This window comes from Choloepus didactylus, chromosome 10 (genome assembly GCF_015220235.1).
Source record: "Choloepus didactylus isolate mChoDid1 chromosome 10, mChoDid1.pri, whole genome shotgun sequence".
NCBI lineage: Eukaryota > Metazoa > Chordata > Mammalia > Pilosa > Megalonychidae > Choloepus > Choloepus didactylus.
The window spans coordinates 65,841,785-65,861,411 of record NC_051316.1 but is presented as its reverse complement, the minus strand read 5'-3'; the positions used below and the strand labels follow the sequence as shown (position 1 = coordinate 65,861,411).

General features: G+C 35.1%; 1 protein-coding gene across 1 annotated transcript in view; it reads right to left on the bottom strand.

Annotated features, from left to right (window-relative positions):
• The window catches only part of CNTLN (centlein), a 421,047-nt gene that overhangs the window by 210,277 nt on the left and 191,143 nt on the right, over positions 1–19,627 (bottom strand). The window contains 1 exon segment of the mRNA XM_037797049.1: positions 10,028–10,201. Coding sequence (XP_037652977.1) covers positions 10,028–10,201 — 174 coding nt within the window.

Here is a 19,627-nt window from a genome sequence, read left to right as displayed (position 1 = left end):
TTTTAAACTCTCCATCATTTTAAAATTTTTTTCTATGAATACAATGTTATTGAGATACATTCACACATCATAATCAATTTTAGAACATTTTCTCTTTAAAATTTTTTTATTTGGAGTATTGAAAATGTTCTCCCTCATTTTTGAAGACAGTTTTGCAGGAAAAAGAATTTTCATCTGGCATTTTTTCTCTTTCAGTACCTTAAATATATCATACCACTGCCTTCTTGCCTCCAGGGTTACTGATGAGAAATCAGCACTTAGTCTTATTGCAGATCCCTATTATGTCATGAATCATTTTTTCTTGCTGCTTTCAGGATTCTCTTTATCTTTGGCATTTGACATTCTAATTAGTATGTGTCTCACAGTAGGTCTATCACGATTTATTCTGTTTGGAGTATGTTGAGCTTTTTGGACTCTTCGTAAGAGTTGGGAATTTGGGGGCCATTATTTCCTCAAATATACTTTCTGCCCATTTTGACTTCTCTTCTCTGTCAAGGACACCCATGACACATATATTTGTGAGCTTTCTGCTATCATGAAAATCTCTCAGACACTGCTCAATTTTTGCCATTCTATTGTCTATCTGTTCATCTGTCTATAGAATTTCAACTACCCTGTCTTCTGGTTCACTGATTTTTTCTTCTCCTTGTTCGAGTCTGCTGTTGTATGCCCCTAGTGATTTTTAATCACTTCTGTTGTGTCTTTCATTCCTATTATTTCTGTTATCTTTCTTTTTATACTTTCAAATTCTTCTTTGTGTTCACATAGTATCTTTTTAATATCCTTTAATCCTTAACCATATTTTCCTTCATTTCCTTGAACTGATTTAGGAGATTTGTTTGAACATCTTTGATTAGTTGCTCCAAATTTTCCATTTCCTCTGAAATTTTAATTTGTTACCTTCACTGGGCCATATCTTCCTGTTCCTTAATATGGCTTGTAATTTTCTGCTGATGTCTAGACATCGTATCTTCTTTTTTTAATAGCTTGAATTTCTTTCAAGGTTTTTATGCTTCATGCTACAAACAGTATTTGTTATAAGGAAGCATTCTGCATAAGATTAATTTGTGATATTTTAATTAACATAAAAATCCAAGGTATAACAAATGATTCAATTTCTGCTTTCCTATTTTATAAATATATATTCATACAAAGTTTTTTGTTAACAGTTTTATTCAAACACTGTACAATACATCCTATGTGTATAATCAATGGCTCCTGATATAATCTCATAGTTATGAACTAACCACTACAGTCAATATGAGAACATTCTCATTTCTTCCAAAGAAAAACAATTTCCCTATTATTGACTTTTAGCTTTGGTATAGTGCCTTTGTTACAGTTAATGGAAGAATATTATAACTTTACTGTTAACTATAGACCTTAGTTTACATTAAGTGTATTTTTTCACATGTAACACCCTATTATTAACACCTTGTGATAGTGATGTAGGTTTGTTCTAGTTCATGTAAGAACTCTCTTATATTTATACAATTAACCACCATCTTTTTCTACTCGGGGTTTCACTAAGTTGTACAGCAACGGTTTTTATCCTTTAGCTTTCCTTCCGGTGACACACACGATTCTAGTCTTACTCTTTGAACCATACTCACACTCAAGTTTGTTAACTACACTTATGGTGTTATCCTAACATTACCACAGTATCTCTGAACCTTTACTATCAACCTTATTGAACATTCTGTACTCCTTAAGCATTAATTGCCCAATTTCTGCCTTCTTTCCATCTCTTGATAACCAGTGCTTTCCAATTTATTTCTCAGAGTTTGCTCATTATAGACAGTTCATATAGTGAGACCATACAGTATCTGTCTTTTTGTTTCTGGCTTATTTCACTCAACATTAAGTCCTCAAGTTTAATACACATTGTTGCATGCATCATGATTGTATTCCATCTTACAACTGCATAATATCCCACCATATGTACATACCACAATTTGTTTATCCACTCATTTGTTGATGGACACTTGGGCTGTTTCCTTCTGTTAGCAATCATGAATAATGCTGCTATAAACACTGGTGTGCAAAGATCTATTCATGCACCTACTTTCAGTTCTTCCAAGTATATATCTATCAATGGGATTGCTGCATCATATGGTATGACTATATAGGGCTTCATGAGGCTTGGTCAAACTGACTCACAGAGAAGCTGCACAATTCTACATTCCCACCAACAGGGAATAAGTTACCTATGTCATCACATCCTCTCCAGCACTTGTGTTTTTCTGTTTTTTTGATAATGGCCAATCTAATAGATAAAAAATTGTGGTTTTGATCTGCATTTCTCTAATAGCTAGTGAAGTCGAGCATCTTTTCAAATATTTATGAGCCACTTGTATTTCCTCATTTGAAAAGTGTCTATCCATGTCTTTTGCCCATTTTTAAATTGGGTTGTTTGTCTTTTTGTTGTTGAGTTGTAGGATCTCTTTACATATTCTGGATATTAAACTCTCATCAGATATGGGTTTCTGAATACTGTCTCCCATTGAATAGGCTGCCTTTTGACTTTCTTGACAAAGTCCTTTGATGTGCAAAAGTGTTCAATTTTGAGGAGATCCCATATATCTATTTCTTCTTTCATTGCTTGTCCTTTGGGTATAAGGTCGAGGAAACCACCTCCTATCACAAGATCTTTAAGCTGTTTCTGTACATCATCTTCTAAGAATTTTATGGTCTTAGCTCTACTGATTAGATTTTTGATCCATTTTGAGTTAGTTTTTGTAAAAGGTGTGAGATGGGGGTCCTCTTTCCTTCTTTTGGATACAGACATTCAGCTCTCCAAGCACCATTTTTTGAAGAGGCTGTTCTGTCTCAGTAGAGTGGACTTGGCCACCTTGTCAAAAAAACAATTGTCTGTAGATGAGAGGGTCTATTTCTGAACTCTCAATTTGATTCCATTGGTCAGTATATCTACTTCTATGCGAAAATCATGCTGTTTTGATGACTGGAGCTTTTGAATATGCGTTAAAGTCAGGTAGTGTGAGAGCTCCAACTTCATTTTTCTTTCTCAAGATGTTTTTAGCTATTCAGGGCACTCTGCCCTTCCAAATAAATTTGAGTATTGGTTTTTCTATTTCTGCAAAGTATGTTGTTGGGATTTTGAATGGTATTACATTGACTCTATATATCATTTTTGGTAGACTTGACATCTTAACTATATTTACTCTTCAAATCCATGAACATGGTATGTCCTTCTATTTATTTAGGGCTTCCCTGATTTATTTTAGCAATGTTTTTTACTTTTCTGTGTATAGGTCCTTTATGTCCTTGGTTAAATTTATTCCAAGATATTTGATTATGGAGGCATGGAGGGTTCCCTGGCTTGGCAAGTTAGGGAAGCCACCTCCTGAAAGGTCAGGAGGAGGCCAAGGCATTGTGTGCCTGAAGGCAGGCACCAAGGCATTGTGTGCCTGAAGGCAGGCAATTAAGTTAGAGAATGAAGCTGGGCTCCCTCCGTGTTTCTGTTTTCCCACCTAGTTCAGGAGAGATTGTTCCCTAAGATTGTTATTGTCCTCAAGCTTGCACTAGAAAACTGTAAACATGTTAGTCTTGTGATTTTAGAACAAACGCAGCTCCCTGGGAAATGGGAAAACAATCACGTAATCCAAGGAATGCTTATGCTATATAATCTTGTACTAAAAAGCCAATAAAGAACTTCTTGCAGGAACAGAGAGACGGAGTTGGCTCCCTTCTTTCACAATTGGTGCCCCGTGTGAGGAAATCCAGTCCTGACCATGACATTTGGAAGCTGCGCAGTAAGTACAACTGATTTTATTTTGCAGTAGTTCAGTAGTTTCAGCCACTCAACAATATGGGTCAGTCTCTCACTGTTCTCCAGCACCAGTGTGTTAACCCTACAACGGCTGCTGCAGGCTAGCGGAGCTTCTGTTTCAGAAAATACTTTACACTCTTTATTGCATGATGTCGTTCAGCATAACCCTTGGTTTCCTGATGAGAGCACCTTAGATCTAGGTGTCTGGGAACGAATTGGAAGGAATTTAAAATGTGATTTTGAGCAAGGACAAAAAATCTCTTCTAAAACATTTACCACATGGGCTCTTGTTTGCACTGCCCTGGCCCCTCTTCATATTGCCAGAACTGAGCCTTCTAAAACTGAGGTACCTAAAAGGGAGACCACAGCTGTCCCCAATGAGTGCCTTCCGCCTCCCAAGCCCTCTGCTCCCCTACCAACAGCTGATAAGGGCGGCGGATGAAAAATTATGACCTGGTCCTCTCCTCCTCCTCCTTTACCACCGCTGCCACCTCCTCTCCCTGGAGGTGCCGCACCAGTTCTACAATGCTGTTTGTGTGAAGCGGCATTGGCTGGTAATCTTGTTTATCCAGTCATGCTTAATCAGCAAAATCAAAGAGTATTTGAGCCATTAACTTATCAGTCTTACAAAAAACTCAAAAAGAGCGTTCACAGAAATGGTGCCTCAAGTCCATTTACTAAAGGGCTATTAAAAGCTTTGTCTAAAAGTTTTCTTTTAATCCCCTGGGGACGGGGATATGCTTGTGTTTCCACCTCAGCAGGCCCCGTTGATGACGTTGGGAATCCTGAAGAAAACCACTCAAGAGGCTGGGGCGGTGCTCTGACAAACTGGCACCCATGTGACTCCAGAAACACTGTTTCCGGCAATGGTTTCTACTATCCATTGCCAGAGCGCGGTAACCTTAATCTTCCTTTCCTTGTTCTCCTTTCTATCTCCGTGTGTCTCTGCCCACCTGTATTGGGCGCACATTTTAGAACCCCCTCTGTTCTGCCCAGTAACTTGAGTGGATTCCCCTTTCCCTGCCTCCCACAATGTTACCACTTGGCTAGGTGGAGTACATGTGCCACCTAGTGGTCCCCTAATTAATGGCAGTCAATGGATATTAGCTAACAACAGTTTATCTTTTGCCTTCTCTCATCTTCTCCTTTGTGTATCTTTAACCAGTGAATACTGCATCAAACCCCATAACCGTGTCTGGCTACATAATGCCTCCCAGACACTCACTTTCATATCCGCAGGGAGCCTCACTTATGGAAACCAAACTAACCAGGATAATGCTTCCGCACCAGCTCCAGATCCCCCTTGCACATCTAGAAGCAATAAATATAAACCCAGGGGCACATCCCTCGATTGGGATGTGTGCAGTGGCAAAAATACCCATGTCCTTTTCATTCATAACCACTCTATTACTGATTGGAGCCCCAACGGATATCTCATGTCCAGCAACCACAATTAGTTCATTGGGTCGGAAATCACTCTGCCCTTGTGGCAAACTCCTCAGAGCCTATCATTTGGACCAATGGCTCATTAAGCCTTCCTGCCCCTCAACTCGACTCCTGGCCACTGCAGTGTACCATGTGGTGGTTAGGACATGTCTTCCACAGAGTACTCATATGGCATGACACATATACCTCCCCTAAGCACACAAACATCACTTTAACTCGCAACTGTACCCTTGATGTCCTAGTCTGCACTATCCATCCTTATGTATTCTTAATTAATGATTCTATAAATATCACCTATTCTATTATTACAACACCATGTTTTCAGGAAACAATTCTTATTTCACTTCCTCTATCTCAAATACTAACATAACTGAAAAGAATATAACAAGTATATTAGTCTTAAAAAGACAAGCTGAAGTGTTCCTTCCTATAAATCTAACCCAAGAGTGGCAATCTTCCTCCACTCTTGTAATTCTTGAGCAAGCTTTGCAGAAAATACATGTCCCTCTTTTCATATTTAATCTAATTGCGGTTCTTATATCTGCGCTTGTAATTTTAGCCTCTGCCACTGCATCTATAGTAGCTATCATTCAAACTGTGGAAACAGCTCACTTTGTAAATTCTGCTATTGAGAATGTCAGCCAACAATTTATTACTCAAAGCATTGATCAGAAAATCCTAACCTGACTTCAAGCCCTAGAGGCTGCAGTTGAATTTGTAGGCGAATGGCAAGATGCCCTTGCCTGGCACCTTACCTTAAAATGTGATTGGCAGATGACATCCATCTGCGTAACCCCTATGCAATGGAATCATACACACCAAACTTGGAATGATGTCAAAAAACAATTGTGGGGAGCATTTTATGATAATTTAACTAGTGATGTAAATAATTTAAAAACACACATTTTAGAAACGCTCCATGCCACCCGAATCAATGAAGAGTGAACCAATGCTATCAATACTCTACAAAATTATTTGCAATGGCTAGACCCAAGCTCCTGGGGTCACATATTTTCTCTACCCTCTATAGCTAAATGGCTCTTACTTAGTGCTATATCTTGCATTTTGCTTTTAGGACTCCAGTGCAGGTGGACCAACCTAAGAAGATGTCATGCCCGTTCCCTGAACCCCCATGATATCCCTATGAATGAGCTTTATGTTATTACAGAAAATTGTAATCATAATCAAAAGGGGGGAGATGTAGAGGCATGGAGGGTTCCCTGGCTTGGTAAGTTAGTCAGAGAAGCTACCTCCTGAAAGGTCAGGAGGAGGCCAAGGCATTGTGTGCCTGAAGGCAGGCCATTAAGTTAGAGAATGAAGCAGGGCTCCCTCCGTGTTTCTGTTTTCCCACCTAGTTCAGAAGAGATTGTTCCCTAAGATTGTTACTGTCCTCAAGCTCGCATCCGAAAATTGTAAACATGCTAGTCTTGTGATTTTAGAACAAATGCAGTTCCCTGGGAAATGGGAAAACAATCATGTAATCCAAAGAATGCTTATGCTATATAATCTTGTACTAAAAAGCCAATAAAGAACTTCTTGCGGGAACAGAGAGATGGAGTCAGCTCCCTTCTTTCACATTTGACTTCTTCACTGCCATTGTAAATGGGATTTTTTTCTTGATTTCCTCCTTATATTACTCATTACTAGTATGTAGGAACAGTACTGATTTTTGCATGTTGATATTGTATTCTGCCACTTGACTGTACTCATTTATTAGCTGTAGTAGCTTTGCTGTAGACTTTTGAGGACCTTGAAAATATAGGATCATGTCACCTTCAAACAGTGAAGTTTACTTCTTCCTTAACAATTCAGATGCCTTTTATTTCTTTTTCTTGCCTAACTTTAGCACAATGTTGAATAACAATGGTGACAGTGGGCATCCTTGTCTTGTTCCTGATCTTATAGGGGAAGCTTTCAGTCTTTCACCATTGAGCATGATGTTAGTGCTGTGTTTTCATATATGCCCTTTATGAGGTTGAGATAGTTCCCTTCTATTCCTATCTTTCAAAGTGTTTTTATTAAGAAAGGATGTTGAATTTTGTCAAATGCCTTTTCTGTATCAATCAAGGTGATCATGTGGTTTATCTCCTTCAATTTGTTGACACAGAGTATTACATTAACTTGTTTACTTGTGTTGAATCACCCTTGCATACCTGTAGTAAAACCTGCTTGGTCATTGTGCCGGTTTGAAACTGTTCTGGACCCCAGAAGAGCCATGATCATTTAATCCAATCTTGTTGGGTGGAAACTATCGTATGAGAGTTTCCATGGAGATATGACTCAACAACTGTGGTTGAAACCTTTGACTGAATTATTTCCATGCAAATGTGGATCCTGACCATACAGAGTGGGTCTTGATTAGTTCACTGGAGTATTTAAAAGTGTACTCATGTTTATGCCTTGATTTGGACTCTTTTACTGCTGTAGAACTTTAAATGTGTAACCAAATAAAACCCCTTATTAAAATCCAATCCATTACTGGTATTTTGCATAATGGCAGCATTAGCAAACCGGAACAGGCTGGATTCTGCTTTTTGTAGGCTGAAACTTTGCTGCTATCTAAGCCCCTGGGATCTAAATTCTCTGACAGCACCCACTTCTATCAGGTCCTGCCCCCCCCTCTTTTCTTGGAGAAGATCTTCCTTTAGGGAACTATCTCCACCACCTGATTAGTTACTTTGTCTCTCAGTCAACCCTACTTTAGCCCCTGTTGGGGCAGGGCTGAAAACGGAGGATGCCGACTGCTCTCTTTAATGAGCTGTTCGGGGAAAAAAAAAAATCTTCTCAAAGCAGGTCCCTAGAACCCTGGGTTCACCAATCAAGAGCCGGAGTTGGTACCCTGCATTATATGCCCCTTTTCTTGGGGCACAGTCCTTTTCTAGCAATCTGAGGTCTAAATCCAGACTCCTCGGTTTTTTCTATCAGCCTTGGTTCCTCCCTGCTGGAAGTGGGGCTGAAACAGAAATCTCGGTTTCTTTGTTGACAGCATTGTACATTTATCTGTGCTTAGTCCGAATTTGTTAATCAAATCCAAAATTGGTGCCTGGCTAAGTTTTCCTTCACCTGCTCCTAGAAGAGAGGGTTACTGTTTCCAATCATGGAGTGACTCCCTTGTCAGCCTGCAGAGCCAATAGGGGAGGAGCACCAGCTTCCACAGCATACAAGGCTTTACGCACAGCTCTTTGCTGTGATTTATCATTCTCACACTTCCACTTGTCCCTGGCTAGTATATGATGTGTGTCTGGTCTCCAAAGTCCCCCAACCAATTGTTTCTGCAGTTCCTTGCTATTTATGAGCTGCCATGGAGTATGGGCTAAATCCTACAACTCCCTATGCCTCTATCTGTCTTCCTTCTTCTTTTCATCTGATTATCTTGATGAGTTTCCTTGAGGTCAGTTTCTCCCTCTTGTCTAGAGTCTTATTGTTTATTTGCCTTATTTTAAGACTTTTCTTTGATAATTGGTTCAACTTATTCTAGACCTTCAGAATAGCCCATTTTTAACTGAACAGATTTTTTCAGCTCTTTTTCAACTGATTCTTTTCCCAAAAATGCAGTGCAATTTTCAAGATTGTACTTTTTATGCAATTGTTTTAACTCTCAGAAGAAACCTTCCTTCTTTTCCTCTGTTTCTTCTCTGGTAATCTTGATTTCTTCTGTTTGTTTTTTATTGGCCTCTACAGTTTTTTAAGATCCCTTTCATTGTCTCTAGCTCCTTTTGCCTGGAGGGCAAATTCTGGGAGTACAGTCACCACAAAGAAGACTTTCCCAAGTCAGTATCACCCAGCGAAAACAGGGCCAGGACCCGAAGAACGGAGTGTAGACTGCTCCAAAGTGCCCTGGGGAGGGGAGCAGGATGGCACCAAAAGCCTCTTTGATGGCTTTCCAAAGCTGTGTTTTCCTGGTCTACCAAGCAGATGGTGTCCTTCAGCAAATTGTTCTCCAAAGCCCTGAGGAGGGCCTGTGTCTTTAAATCTCCACCACCTCCACCTTTCTCCAGGGGAGGGCTGAAACCAGGGTTGATGGTGCCTTTGTCCCAGGCAGGGCTGGAACAGTACCTTGGAGCTAGGACCCAGCAATACAAATTCGCAAATCCAAAGGTATAATCAGTATTTGGCCTTGCTCCCCCTCCCCATTCTTGGGGAAGAGGATTTTTATGTCCCTTACTGTTAGCAGCAACTAGACAGGGACTGGATCCCAATGTGGCCCAATGCCAGAGTATGAGATGGGTGCCGGCAGACCCCACACAAAGTTCAGGGTAGTAGTTCTTTAAAGTAGTTTATCAGTCTCTTCCTCCTGCTCTTCCCTGGGTGCCTTACTCTGTTTTTCTGGCCTCTAGAGCCCCAGAACAGCTGTTTCAGAGACTTCATGCCTGTTTACTACCTGTTTTGGAGAAACAACTGAGTCCTGGAGCTCCTACTCCTCCATCTTCCTGGAAGTCAACTAATCCTATTTTAAAAATGCATTATTATAATATAGATTAATTTATCAGTTACATGAGGAGATACTTAGTAAATCTTTTCCATACAAGAATATTAATTTACTGGCAAAAGAGGTACACTATTGCTAATAATACAATTAATTAATTAAATTAGGGATATATTACAGTCTTTTAAAAGGGAAAACTTCCTACTCCCAACAGCTGTTTTATCTGGTCTTTAGCACATCATACTTTTTAAAAAACCTTCCAGTATTATAAGCAGGAAAATACTGCTGTTTGGTTTTTTAAGTTCTCCATATTTTTCCTGGCCTACCTTATCCTTGCAAATTCACAAAATGCAAAATGTTCCTACCTTATGTTTTCCTTCTGCACTTTCCATAATGCTCTCTGAAAACGCCTTATTGGTAGACCTGTTCTCTGATAGTTTTTCATTTGCTATTTTCAGTTTCTCCTGTAAATAGTCAATTTCAGACTTCTGCGAGATCATTAACGTTTCTAGGCTGGTTAAAGATGGCTGTTGAGATACCTATAAAAAAAGTATATATGTGAATATATATGTGGATATTACTCACATAAATACAAATAAATATAAAATATTATATTATAGAAATCATAATTATGCAGAGATTAAAATTTGCTTTTTAACAAACTATAAACCATCATGACCTAAACTTTTATAATTCTAATAGAATGACATTTTTCAATAAAATAGCTAAGAGTCTGTGCAAGTATTTTCAAAAATAAAATTGTCATAAAGATTTTCAGAAGAAAAAATTTAAAGCATATTTATATGATATATATTCTTAATTTACCAGCAAAGTCAAATCTTATGATTTTAATATTATCAATATGGATCCAGTAGCACTAAAAATATTTTCATTTAAATTTGTGGAGAACCTCATCATTCCTAAATGATATTCCTAAGAGATATATGAGAAAAAGATATTTGTTTAACTTTTTTGGACCAACGATGAAAAACACCACTTGCTTCCAATTTTGACCACATTTTTTCTTCTTAGCGGGGACAGGAAAATTTGTCCTAACTCTATATTGAAATTTTAATTTTAATGATGACTGTAGTCATCTTTGATTTACTTTATTAAACTTTCCTCATACTTAAATCACCTGATTTTCCCAAACTTTATCCTATTATACTACAAAACATTTCACTTTGCGTTGTTTATATTGAACTGTTATGTGTAGCACAACATTGTACATGGAATTAAAACCATTGAACTGTATACTTGAAAGGGGTTAAAAAGGAAATGTTTTGTTGTATATATGTTACCACAACAAAAATTTAAATAAGTAAATAAATCCTCCTACTGGGTTGCAAGGTGAACAACTTTCAAAACCAACCTGGTCTTATCCAAGTTCCCTGCAATAAAATTATGAAGGATATAGTAACATCCCATCATTTACCAAAGAAATTTTGAATGAGATGTTCAAAGTCAAGCAAAAATTTAAAATAAAACAGGAAAAACATAACTTTAGTTTAATGGTATATCCAATAAGCAATCCTGTGCTTTTAATAAATGACTTTTCTATAGTCATAACATTATAATACTGTAGCTATGAATGTAAAAGAAATATTATTATGTCAAGAGGCTGAGATTATAAATAACACAAATATTCACAAAGACATTTAAAATGCTCTAATAGTGGATATTGTCACCGTAATAATAAAAAATTTCATATTTAGACAACATTCCTTCAACATTCATAAATAAACCAAAAATGGAACTTCAAAATTAAAATATTATGAAAGTGGTGATAACTCAAATTCACATAAGAGCCAGAAAAATAAATAAATAAAATGGGCTGTGTTTGGTTTGTTTTAAAATAACATATTTAGAGTTCATTCAATATCCACACTTGCATACATTATTTTAGGATATCAAATGATTAGGATATCATATATCCTATTTTTCTTCAAATATGTTCTCTCTTTTGCCTTTTATCACTTTCGCTAGAGCTATACATGCAAGAAATATTTCATATTTCTCCTAATATGAATATTTTTAAAAGTGTAATGAAAATGAAAAGTGTCAAGAGACACTTAGCTTCATTGTTAAGGAACAAGGAGTGTGTCTATGGCAGTTGCTATTCAGTTTCCGCCAATTATTTTCATAGAGGAATGTGACCAATATTGTCAGGACTTCCACTTTTTCAAGACAAGCAAGGAATTGGAATACTACTATAATTCTGCTCTTCAGCCTGCCTTTTGAAAAAATTAATATTTTATATTTTAGAACAGATACAGAAAAACTGAAGATACCAAAGAGTTCCCCTCATTCCCTGTTATTAATATCTTATATTAGTATGGTACATTTCTTATAATAAATGAAACAACATTGATACATTATATTAACTAAAGTCCATAGTTTATTCAAATTTCTTTGGTTTTTACTTAATGTGTTTTTCTATTTCAGGTATTCTGCTCTATCTAGGATACCCTATTACATTTATTTGTCTTATCTCCTTAGGCTACTCTTGGCAGCAGCAGTTTCTAAGATTTTCCTTATTCTTGACCCTGACAGTTCTGAAGAATACCAGTTTTGTATATTGTAGAATGCCCCTCTACCAGAATTTTTCTGATGTTTTTCTCATGATTAGACTAGGGGTTATAGAGGCTACTGGTTATGAGTTTTGGGAGGAAGATCTCAGAGGTAAAGTGGCATGTTTATCTTATCATAGAAAGGGTAAATACTATCAACATGATTTATCACTATTGATGTTGACCTTGATCACCTGGCTGAAGTAGAGTTTGTCAGGTTACTCTACTGTAAAGTTACTTCTTTCATTCCCATTCATACTCTTTTAACCCTCTTTTTCAAACATCATAATTGTACACACACGCATGAGGATATACATATATTCTCATATATCCTTATCCATGTTAAGAGCTGCTTCCCATTCCTTTATATTATTAGTTCATCCAAATTAACCAATACCCCTATTTGTGGAAATTAATTCTATTAGCTTTAAAATCCTTGAATTTTTGAAAAGTTAACTTTTCCTACCAAAAATTATTAGTTTTTATAAATAAAAATACTCTAGTATTTAAAATCCTTGAGTTCCTTTTGAGTGTTCAGTCTTGGAAGACAATGATATAGTGCTAGGCCACAGTTAATATGCTGAGAAACAGTCAGCAGTATGTGTCTGAAGGCCCCCAATTGGAGCTAATCTCTTCAAATTTCCCATTACTAATATAAAGCTTTTGTTCACATTGATCCACGGAGCTAATTTTGATGAAAACTCCTGTGGAAGACATAAAGTAGATGAAGAAGGGAAACAAAAACCTTGAAATGTTGGGCCAATTACTACAAAAAAAAAAAAAAGTATATAAGTTAAATATCTAGTTATGTTCCATCAAATCCAGGCAACATAGTATTCACAGCATTTTTACAGTGGAGGTTGAGTGAATATTGCCTGAGAAATAAAAAATTGTTTTACAGCTAAAATAATTGCAAAGAATTGTAAGTTAAATTGCTTTGTCATTAGTAAGTTTTAATTAAGTATACATGTTTCCTAGTATATTAAAATAATAATAACTAGAACTTATTTAAAACGTATCAAGTTCTTGGCTCTGGCTAAGCATTAAACATACATTTTCTTGTGTATTTAAGAAATTTATTAATTCCAAACCTGTCAACACATAATGTATCCTATTTCAAAACAAAAATTTTTAAAAAGGACATGATACCTCATCAAAATAAACAGCTTACCCTAAAATATCATCTTGTGGAAAAAACAAGTGTGGCTCTATTCTGCGTGCTTAAAATCTCATATATATATGTGTGTGTGTGTGCACATGCAATATATATAACATATATATGTATATAACAGAGAAATTGACATCTTGAATGACAATTCTGTAAAAATCACCTCAATTCCTATTGGATGAAGACAGTGTGTGTATTTATATATATATGTAAATACATATATATTAGTTTACTTAATTTTCTTCTCATGAATGGCCTGAATAACCATGTAAACTTGGTTATTATTTTATTTAAAACTGATTTTAGAAATACAGAAATAAATCAACTGCCCATTTATAAAACAAACATTGTTAGCTGACTCTTTCATAACTTGAGAATAAATATGCATAAAGTCAGGTAGCACACTTTTTTTAAAAATATAAATATTTATATTTTTTCCATCTGTTTAACTTTTAACCCAAATATCCTCATAATGCAGTTAAAGGTCAAGAAACAGAATAAAATAATTTACTACATTTAGGTAAAATTTAAAATATCACCATCTCCTCAAATATAATAGCAAAATTCAGTACTACAGAATAGTCAAATTAAAATTTTCTTTGGTATCTCGTTAAGAGAAAAGCAATATTTAAACACTTGTGTCGTTCATCAAAATAAAAGGGCAAATGTTTAATTTCATAACTAATTTTTTCCATATAAAACTAAACAATCAATGTTTTATCGACTTAGTCATATCTGCAGATGACAGCATCTTTCTTGTCTTTGTTACAAAAATTGAGCAACCATAATCTAAGTACTTCTATGCCATGTAAATATCACTGCTCTGACAAAAATTAGAATGAAACAGCTCAAGATATTCATGATATTAGTGAAATTTACATGTCATAAAAGAGTGTTTGCAGTGATAACTCTAAAATATATGTACTGACTGTTGATTCTAATCCTAAGAATAAGGTAATTCTGGATTTATTTAAAACTTAGGCAATAAAGACTAAATTAACTTTCCATGCATTTTTTTGCCTTAAATAGCAAAATTGAACACATTCAGGTATTTCCATAAGATGTTGTAAGTCTCACATTTTGCTAGTATGTGCAAATGTGAATATTTAAATTATATTCATTAACGGTATCTACAAAATGAATTTTTAAGTGCAAGGAATTAATGTCCTCTTTAGTGTATCTCTAAATATGTGACTTTTGGATATGATCATTACTTATTATAATGTATACAGTAAGTTTTATAAACATTTAACACTTATGTCACCAATAAAAATACCAAAATTTGTGCACTAATGGTATAAGCAAGGGACTATGCTTGTTATGCATTATCATCTCTATACATTAAAACCTCAATCATACTCAAACAAATTCACTAAAGTGTGGTTTTCAATCTGCTAACTATGCATTCCATAATAGCCTGTAATTATTAAAAACTGACAAGAAAGCTACGCCACCTGTGTTTATGTGAAGCCAGGTAATGAAAAAAACAACAACGCTGTCATCACCTCTCAATTCCTGATTGCATTATCAAAACTGTAGCCGCGTTTGGCATCTGGGTGTGACCTTGTTAACTGCTAGGGTAATTAAATTTATTCTATTGGGAAAAAGGATGATAAATTATTAGCAAGAAGATTTTGTTCACATTTTATTAAATTGGCCTGTCAAAGGGTTGGCCATATTATCAAGGGCCTCATTTATTGGAGGCCAGCCATATTGCCACATCTGTTACAATTATTTATAATTTCAGCAGTTGAAAACCAACTGAGTTAGGCATCCGCCATGTAAAGTAATTTACAAATTATCTGATGAGGGAGTGTTTTAGCTTCTCCCTCATTTCTAGCCAGCAGAAAGCCGCACTGTAATTACAGAACACGATTAGGTTCTTTGGGGAACTTATCTTGCACTCATAGCCATACTAAGATGCAGCAAGAACATATGGAGGAGCTTGTGCTTCTACTCCCTGAAGCTCGTGACCCGCCTGCCGCTGAGCCCTTGAGTTGAATTTGAATGAGAGTGCCATGGCTAATGTTCTACACATGCACCATTTATGCCACAAAACAAATCGGATCACTGTTAATTATGAAGCAGCTATAATCAGGCCTTCACATCTGTGTAATGTGAAGCACAGTAGGCTGTATTCCAATAATGTATGACTACCTTTGGGTTGCAAATTGCGAGCCATATTGCCTCAGTAGTAGTTACTGAATTCAAAGTAATTCCTTTGATAAAAGCCCATCACAAGGATATTTTTATCCAGCTTTATATAAAAAAAATCCAAAAAGAAAGAAAAAAGAAAACACAGCTTTCTTTATCAGCTGTTGACCAGAACAGTTAAAGCATATGGCACAAGTTCATTAATGAACACAGAGAACTCTAATTTAATGAAACCACTTGAGCCATAAAAATCAGATTTAGTTAATTCCCTCTTCCTATTTTTTTTCCATATCTAGCCTAAACCTAAGGTTCTACTTAATATTACAAGTTATCAAGAGATCAAGAGATAAAATATATTTTTATAAATTTATGGAGAATATTAAAAAGTTTGTGTTGTACTATCATCCTTAAAAAAGAAAAGCAATAATAGGTTGTTTTCTTATTTTACAAATTATATTCCAACACAAATCTCAGGTAAAAAAGCAAAAACTATTTGATTTTTAAAAAGTGAAGACCAGCAGCTGTAATCTAACAAAAAATACTCTTTATTCCATGAGAAAGTTTTCTGTGGAAAGGCAGCTAAACAAGCTGCACCCAGATGGCAAACCAGCTACAGTTTAATTAATCCACTAAAAGCCATTCAGATTTCAGTAAGGGTAATGTAATTTTGAATAATAGTAGGAAAAAAAAATCACTAAAACATTCTTAAGTTTTATTATAGCGGCAAGAGAAGTGCCACTGTAGAGTAGTTAAAGTTGAGTTTCAGTTTCCATTATATATGCTAAATTTCTATGTTTTAGTATTGTGAACTGTTTCATTCTGCTTGGAACTTAAAGCAGGCTTAAAATATCAGAATATATATTGACAGCCTATTTGTTTTAGCAGAAATATTTCATTTTTAATTCAGGGTAGTGGAGATGTATGTTTATAACTGAATTCAAATTTTGTGAATATAATGCACAAAGAACTTTAGAAAACAAGTTTACAGTTAAGACTTATAAACGATAAAGACATCAAAATTTTCTTTTAAATAAAATAAGTTCTTTCATTTATCAAGGCCAAAAGTCATGTCAGAACATTATATTTTATTGTGAAGATGTTTCTTTTCCTGAAGGTTGATTAAATATGAAACTGTTAACAGATCATTTCCGTATACCTCTGTAGCCACGTCTATACAACTGAATTAAAACATAAAGTAGCTGAATAAAATTAAATCAAGAAGCAAATTACTTAGCAGTTTTCATTTAAAATAACACTACAGAATAAATCAAATTAACTTTTCAAAATGAATTTACATAAACTCAAAATTAATTGTCCAAAAATAAGATGGTGATAATCATAATTTTAAAATACTTTATATAAAATAGTTTATATATTACACTTTTTCCTAATACATTAAAAATTATTTTGATTCTGTAACTTTAGGATACCTAGAGAAATGTTAAGGTTGATTTTCTTCCACATTGAAAGTGAGAAAAATGTAGTGAAACAATAATAATTTAAAAGGTGTAAAAACCACACAAAAAGCAAACAAATTGACTCTGGCATATTTTCCAACAACAGTGTGACAAGCGTTCAAACCCCAAGTTCAGGTACTGCTAACTGATCTTGCTGCCAACTGAGAAATCAAATTACTTTTGTACGTGCCAAGTAATGACCATCAGTACTGGCCCCTCTGACTGGCAAGAAAACAAAGCTAACTACAGCTAACGTTTCTCCCCATTTGCTTTGTTGGGAAATTGTACGAAGTCAATCTAGTACTGCTAAAGAAAAGACAACAGAACGTTTTATTTCTCCACAACTATTCCACATCACAAAAACTGGATAATCTCCTCCAAAAGGTGACTCTTCAGTGTTCCCATTTCCTACTTAGTGGAACTGTTAAGTCAAAGAATCTTCAGACTTTCTCCCACAAGAATCTTGTGGGATAGGCTAAATGGTATGGAATTAGGCTATACTTTTTTAACTTGTTCATTCAAATTGCTTCTATTGAGCTAAAACATACTAATTATTGAAAAAGGCAGTAAGCAGAAAAGGATGAGATACCCTCCTTGCCCTCAAGAAACCCACAGACCAGAGAGACTGACAAGTAAAACGAAGTTTAATACCAGCTAATGTGAAAAAAAAAAAAAGGGACACCTAGCTCAATCTTACGAAAAAGATTTCAAGAAAAAATTCTCAAGTTTAGAAGGTCTAGAAAGCATTAACAAGGTGGACAAACAATAAAACATGAAAATATCTGTGATAAATATTATACAGAATTGATATCCTTAATATATATTTAAAAGGTCATGTATACATCAACAGACAAAAAAGTTAAAAGTACAAATCAATAGATCATTTATAAAAGAAGAAAACCACCTAAAAAGTGTCCCACCTCACTAGTTTCCAAAGAGATAAAAACAATGAATAAATTTAAAAGGCTATTTTTAAATGATAATAAATTCTTGCAAATGTTTGGAAAACCTACACTATTTTTTGGGTAAAAAAAAAAAAAAAAAAAAAAAAAAAAACTTGGTACAATCTTCCTGGCATGTGGGTTAGCATAGTATATTGAAAATCCTTAGGTTCGTAATTTTTTACAAAGGAATTTCACTTTTAGGAATTCATGCAAAGGAAATAAACAGAGATGAGAATAAATATACATAAATGAAAACATTCATCATAGCATTGGAATGAGAAGAAATAGAAAAAAACTAAACTGAAGTAAGCTTAACATCCAAGGGGAGGTGAATGCTTAGGTAAAAAATATTAAATTCCTATGTTGGAATACAATGAAGTAAAAAAAATGTTTTCAAACATTCAATTGTATTATAATGAAATGTTACTTGTATAAGCAGTATACAAAATTTATATACTGTTTTATCTTATTATTAATTATTATTTACTTTGTATACCCTTTATACACACACAGTCACACACACAGTTCAAAAGTGAGAGCACAATCTGGGTCTAAGGCCATGCCTCCATTAAATTTTCCTCTATCATCTAGGGCTAAAGACGTGGCCAAGCACTGTAGCTAAGACCTGGTTTCCCTAGATCTCCTCACCCCAATATATAGAAATCCAGAGGGAACCCCAGGCATATCCCTCTCTACCTCCAAATACACTGGTCTGTCACAACTGTCTGCCTTGAATTCACTAGAACTAATCTCATTATGCCCTTTATCCCTATTTACATCAGTCACTATAAGACTTAACTCCCAGATTACCTTCATGGAATTATCATAACCTTACACTAGTTATAAATTATTTAAAGCTATTGAATATGGTGACCAGAAGTAAAAAAGTAAGAGACTTGCGGATTTAAAGTCAAACTGAACAAACAAATTTAAAAAAGAACCAATTAAACAGCTGAAGAGTTCACTGCCACCCTTTGTTCACTAATGTTGCCTATTATAATTAGACATAGTTAGAACTTCTCAGTCTCTCCTCCATGTCCATTCAGCTCTTCCATAATTTCCTTCATTCTGTATCTCTTCACTACATTCTGGGTAATCTTATCAGCTCTATAGTCCAATTTTCTAATTCTCTCTCTTTAGCTCAATAACTCATTGTCTGAGGTTATTATTATTACCAAAATCAGATAAAGACAGTGCAAGAAAGGTAAACAACAAACCAATCTCACTCATAAATAGAGATTAAAAGAAGCAAACAAAATATCAGTGAAATGAATGGACCAATATATAAAAGGGGAATTTTCCCAGGAATAAAAAGATAAAACTGATTAAAATTCATGGCCCATCCATGTTATTGGTTTATTAGGAATTCTCAATGGTTAATATTGGATTGCTCTTTAAAATTAGGAAGAAGACAATAAGCCCCACTCGCAGTGTTTCTATTGAACTTTTTCTACAGTAAACTGTTAAAAGAGTGATATAAAGTATTAGGATTTTTAAGGGAGAAACAAAATTTCCATGATTTACAAATATAGGACCCTCCTCTCTATACAAAAAACTTAAAGGAATCTAAAAAAAGAAAAAAAAAAACAACCCAGAATTAAGAGATTAGCAGGGTGGCCAGATATAAGATAAACATTTTTAAAAAATAACTGCTTCTACTCACAAGGAACAG